The 5,585-nt window shown below is 50.4% G+C and overlaps 1 protein-coding gene across 10 annotated transcripts in view; it reads left to right on the plus strand.

The window, feature by feature from the left end:
• The window catches only part of afdna (afadin, adherens junction formation factor a), a 53,463-nt gene that overhangs the window by 42,628 nt on the left and 5,250 nt on the right, over positions 1–5,585 (plus strand). For 7 of the 10 annotated variants that reach the window (XM_019871508.1, XM_019871504.1, XM_019871502.1 and 4 more), the window contains 5 exons: positions 197–471; positions 685–899; positions 1,709–1,888; positions 2,646–2,684; positions 3,530–3,664. In XM_019871508.1, coding sequence (XP_019727067.1) covers positions 197–471; positions 685–899; positions 1,709–1,888; positions 2,646–2,684; positions 3,530–3,664 — 844 coding nt within the window. The remainder of the gene's footprint in view (positions 1–196; positions 472–684; positions 900–1,708; positions 1,889–2,645; positions 2,685–3,529; positions 3,665–5,585) is intronic. The other 3 variants (XM_019871506.1, XM_019871510.1, XM_019871501.1) reach the window with 2 other exon arrangements.

Below are 5,585 nucleotides of genomic sequence, written 5' to 3' on the forward strand. Positions count from 1 at the left end.
TTTTCCAAAATGTACCTCATTCTTCCACATTTCCCCATCGATTCAAACCTTTCCAGCATCCGGCAACATTTTACAACATTTCAGTTAATCCTTATTTTGTTTCTGTTCACTTTTCCGTATTCTCACACATTTCTTCTAGAAATTACATCTTCTTTGTTTTGAAGTTATGAATGATTGACGATGACGATTTCAACAGGGAGAGGAAGAGGAGGGAGCAAGAGAGGAAGCTGGGCCAGATCCGGGCCAACCCCGTCATGCCCGTCCCGCCTCACAACAACGGCGGCACCATGCCCCCTCCTCCGTCCCACCACCACCCGCATCCTCACCAACAGCAGCAGCCGCCGCTCACTCCAGGCTCCATGGGCCCCGCTCATGCGTTCCCACCCTCGCAGCCCCAGCAGCCCCCATTCAGACCCGAGAAGCTGGCCAGCCTGCCTCGCTCGGCTGTGCCTCCTGCTTCCAACCCTCCAGGTAGTGCCCCCCATGCCTGCTGTTCAGAACTTCAAATGTGGCTAGAAAGCAAAGCATGGAGAGTCTCTGTCACCACCCCCAAAAAAAATCAGTCAGTAAATGGCACTATTGATCCTTGCCAACAGCCTCTCAAAATAGCCACTCTCTTCTATGACCGTCATCTTGAGTTTCAACGTTGGGGCTTTGTTTCAGAAACGTGCGCCTTTGTTCCAGCAGGTATGGACACGGTGATCCGGGACCTTCTCCCCCAGCAGCAACCTCGCACCATCGAGCGGCGAGACCTGCAGTACATCACCATCAGCAAGGAGGAGCTGACCAGCGACAGCCTGTCGCCCGACCCGTGGAAGCGGGACGCCCGCGAGAAGGCCGAGAAGCAGCAGCAGCTTCATATCGTCGACCTTTTGGATAAGGAGATCCAAGAACTACAGGTAGGCCAAGAACTGATTTCGGCTTCTGGGGAGTGTTGTGTTGGCGTGTTTTGTGACTGACTCCACCTGAAAGGTTCCTGGGCTGCATGCACTGAACTACTACTGCCTGGCATTCCCTTTTATTAGGCCCTGATAAATTACCCCAGCCAGAACTTTGATTTTGACACTGGTGCTACAAAAGCTTTTGGTTCTGATTCTGAGAGGTTTTCTGATGCCGCCACTCCGAAGGTTCGGGGACTTTAATCGGCATCTATACCATCTATACCATATTGTTTTGATTTATGAAGGATGTGTTTGCGCTTCTCCACACGGGCGATCACGGCTGATGGAAACAACTCAAGTAATGCTCTGGCACCACCTGGTGGAATGTTGGTGGTGTCACACCGTTTGTTTGTTTTCACGAGAGCTCATTGTAAAGAGCCCAATTTATCTTGGTTCTCTGCTCACCATGCATGCCACCGCCCGCACTCTTTGCCCCAGGATTTTTATTAACCTCTTTGCTCTCAAACTCCGCATTTACTCTTCTTTTCAATATTTGGTCACTCGTCAAACGTCTGCAGCCAGGTCAGCCTTTGCAGATGGGATCCCGTTCTCAGATGTCTTACCTGGATAAACAAGGGTCAAATAAATAAATGTTGAAGTGAGTTGAGGAGCTCCAACCGCACCAGGTTTTGCGTCAGTTCCTCCCGTAGTTTTGGTTTTCAGAGCACGGCTCCTTCTCTGCCCGCCAGCAGCGAGCAGCGGGGGAATAGTGTGCATTTGCTGAATGAAAATCCTTCATGAAAACACGATGTGCTGTTTTTGCTCAGGCCAAGCCGGAGCGCACGGCCGAGGAGAGCGACCGTCTGCGCAAGCTGATGCTGGAGTGGCAGTTCCAGAAGCGTCTGCAGGAGTCCAAGCAGAGCGACGACGACGAGGAGGAGGAGGACGACGAGGACGTGGACACCATGATGATCATGCAGAGGCTGGAGGCTGAGAAGCGAGCCAGGGTGAGCGCACGTAACTCGTTGTGGATCTTTGCTGATGAGATGGGGTTGGCGGGAACCCCGTGGGAACCCCGAAAAGCTGCTAACATTCAACAGCAAAGCCAGTGAATGTGCATCTGCAACATGCTTCTGCCATCGCTTTGCCATGTTTAAACTGCTTCGACGCAATTGGCCAGAGGGCCGAGTGGGCGGGGCCAGACAGCAGCTTGGCTAGCCGGGGTGACGTCACGCACGACAACTTGATGCTTTTCCGTGAGAGTATTAAAAATGCAACAGCCGATTGGACCCAGAGAGCAAACAGCGAAGGTGTTGCAGACAGGGAATGAAGTTTGCTCTTCACTTTGCCCCTTTCACGCCGCCTTTGTGAAAACGGCAAAGCCAGCATTTATTCGCATATGACAGCGGATGAAGGCCTGTTCCGTATTGGCAGCAGGACAGCAAGCCAGGGAAAAGCTGTCTCGGGTCCCAGCTTCCCACGATCGCCGATACCACCTTTTGGACGGTCAACTTTTGGACGGCGTGAAAGGAGCTGGTGATCCGAGGGCAGCCAATGTTTTGACTTGTCTGTATGTCCTCCTTGCCTTCTCATTTCCAGCTTCTTCTTCCTGCGCCCCCTCCCTCTTTTCTTTTTCTTTTTTTTGGTTGTAAATTCACAACCATGTTTTCCTGCACTTACACCCCTGTCCCGCCTCCTTCCTCCCTTCCCCCCCCCCAACCCCTCTCATGCTATACTCTTCTTCTTCCTCTTCTTGTTCTGCAGCAGCAGACTGCTGTCCCAGCTATCTCTGTTCTAGATTTGGTATGTTTCTTCCTGTTAATGACCAATACCCAGCCTCCCCGTTGACCCCGCCTCACTTCCTGTTTCCTACTTGGTTGGGGGGGGGGCACCCACCTGCTTCATGTCTCGCCAGCCACCCACCCGCCAATCGGGGCGGCCCATCATCATTGTGGTTGCCGGGACGGTGGAGGGAGGGGCGATGGGAGTGGTGGATGCTGCTTGTTGTTGTTTTTGTTGTTTTTTTTTGTTTTTTTTTTTTCCCTCTTTGTCCACTCAAAATGTATTTGACGGGTTGCCGTGGCAATGCTTTTGAGTGCGTAGGGAGGCGGCACCCTGCATGGCTGAGTTGCGGGTCGTGTTTCATGCATGACAGGCAAGGGGGGGAAGGACGTGTCCATTCATACATACGTGTGTGCGCGCATTAGCGTCGACGTCTTTGTGCATGCGTTTGTGAGCGCTGGGTAAGATGGCCTTGAAATAAAATCTTGTTTTTCCGCAAGAATCCACTTTGCCGTGTCGATGTTTGACGTTGCCCTTCGTTTGTCGAAAAAGCAAGTGACACCGAAATAAGAGTGATTTTCTTGACAGGTAATGTGACAATGGATACATTTTATGAATATAGCACTTCACAAAATACAGAAAATCACAAACAGAGAAAAAAAAATGTGATGAAAAATGAAACAAAAATGGATTCTTTGACCAGCTCTTTGTGCTGTGCGTTTGTGTGGTCTGCATGCGCACGCTGCTGCCCCTCCCCCCCTCAGGAGTCCCTTCTCACGACAAGTGCATCTTTCTCTGTGTTGCGAGTGGCCGACACTTAACGTTCCTTCTCTCCTTTTTTATGGGCTCGTCACCCCGACGCTCAGCTGCAGGACGAAGAGCGGCGGCGCAAACAGCAGCTGGAGGAGATTCGCAAGCGGGAGGCGGATGAGCGCAACAAACAGGAGGAGGAACAGCGGTGGCGGGAAGAGGAGAGAGCCAAGTGGGAGGCGGCGGAGAAGGTCAAGCCTCGCCGTCTTTTTTATTTATTTTTTTTTTTGTGGTTTATTTCATGATGGATTTATGTAGCCAGCCTGGAATTTGCTCTACCCTTTGGACACCTTCAAAAATCGTCATGCATCAAGTGCTGGAAAATCATCATACGGCCTTATTTTTTTTTATTATTTTTTAACTTTTGCTTTAATCCTTCAGTCTAAGAACCCTCCACCAAATGAGTTATAACAACATGTGTGAAATACTTATTTGGTATCATTTCTTAATTATATGTACTCAAATTGAATGGCTTGAACGTTAGATGGTCAGCTGGAATCCCAAACGTTAACTGCCCCAGGGTTTTACTACCCCCCCCATTTTCTAGGCAATTTAGTAAAATTGTTCTGGCAGGCCAATCCTCCGTATTTATATTTCCAATGGCGCTCACATCTGTCAGTGTGGGCTTTCCTAATTCCATAAGCTGCCCTTTAGTTGAGCCAAAAATTGACTTTTTTTTAAAATTTTTTTTAAACTTGTCGATTTTGAAGGCATTCAGAACGTATGATGATTCTTTTTTTCCCGATTTTCCGCAACGGTTGAAAAGTCAACCTGTCTTGCTTTCGTTTGTGGAAGAAGTTTCACGTTTAGTCCGAATGGCTTCATCAGTTTGTCTTTCCAGGAAAGACCACAAAAACAGTGGAAAATCCCAACAACAACAACAACAACAAAAAAGTCCACTTGCACCGCAGTCGTGACCTGAATGGAAGCGGAATCGACAGACGTTTTTTTTGTCCTCCATTTTCGATTGTCGTGTGTGTTGCTTTAGCGTACGGATTTGTTTTCATATCATTTGATCATATTTGTACTTGTGTTTGTGTGGACAAAGCCTGTTGTCGTTTTCATGTGAATTACGAACTGCATGTTGCCCACCCACGACTGCCCTCAAAGCCCCCCCCCCCCACCGCCCCCCGATCTCCCCCACGCCCCCGTCGTTGCGCTCACCTCCAGCATGTTTGTCGTCATGTCAGAAGTCATTCAGTCAATTGTTCTTAAGTTGTCATCGCCTGTCCACCCGCCAGCCCTCCCCACACAGGCACACACACATATCTTCACACACACCCCCCCCACCACCACCCATGCGCTCCTCATGATCCATTTTCTCAAAAACCCTGCGGTTCTTCACCTGATGAGTGGGGAGCAGTTTGGACATTTTCACGCCGGCCCGCAAAGGTTATTTAGAGCGATCCCCAACCCGACAAAGAGAAACACGATGTCGGTGGGACGTGCGCACCACCCGGAGCAGACGGTCTACCACCCGATGCCGGGAATCCAAATGCCTTCTTCCCGCAGCACAACTTGTTGACTGACGTCACAAAGTACCCCACAAACCACACCGACGCACACACTCGCACATAGTGGGGGCAGTGGTGGACATGGGCAGGATTTGGAGTGTCTAGCCTGAGTTTATGTGGGCAGCCGAGTGGGCGGGTAAACCGGCGGGTGTCCCAGATGATTGAGGCGAGTCTTACGAGCTTGAGTGAGGGGCCCCTGTATGCTAACAGTCAGCGCTAAGTGCCTTGATCGAGGCGTATCCCCCGATAATATCAGTGAGAGCGAGGTAGTGAGAAGGGTGGGGGGGTGCCCCCACATGATTGAAGTGAGCACGAATGAAAATGAAGCACGAGAGATGATCCCCAGATAATTTTGGTGCAAGACTCACTAAAACGGCGGTGTCCCCAGCTTACGTAAACGAGGTCCCCTAACGAGGGGGTGTCCTTGAATGATAATGGGGGACTCAGTTGCCCTAAGAAGAGGGGGCGTGTGCCTAATTAATGGTGATGACAGTGTGATGCACTTACAAAGAAGAAGGGGTGTCCCCAGATGGAAAAGGTTTGGTCCCCACCCAGATGACAGAGAGTGAGTTGTACTGACAAGGTGGTGGTGGGGGTG

The sequence above is a fragment of the Hippocampus comes genome, unplaced genomic scaffold (genome assembly GCF_001891065.2).
Source record: "Hippocampus comes isolate QL1 unplaced genomic scaffold, H_comes_QL1_v1.1 scaffold100, whole genome shotgun sequence".
NCBI classification, from domain to species: Eukaryota; Metazoa; Chordata; class Actinopteri; order Syngnathiformes; family Syngnathidae; genus Hippocampus; species Hippocampus comes.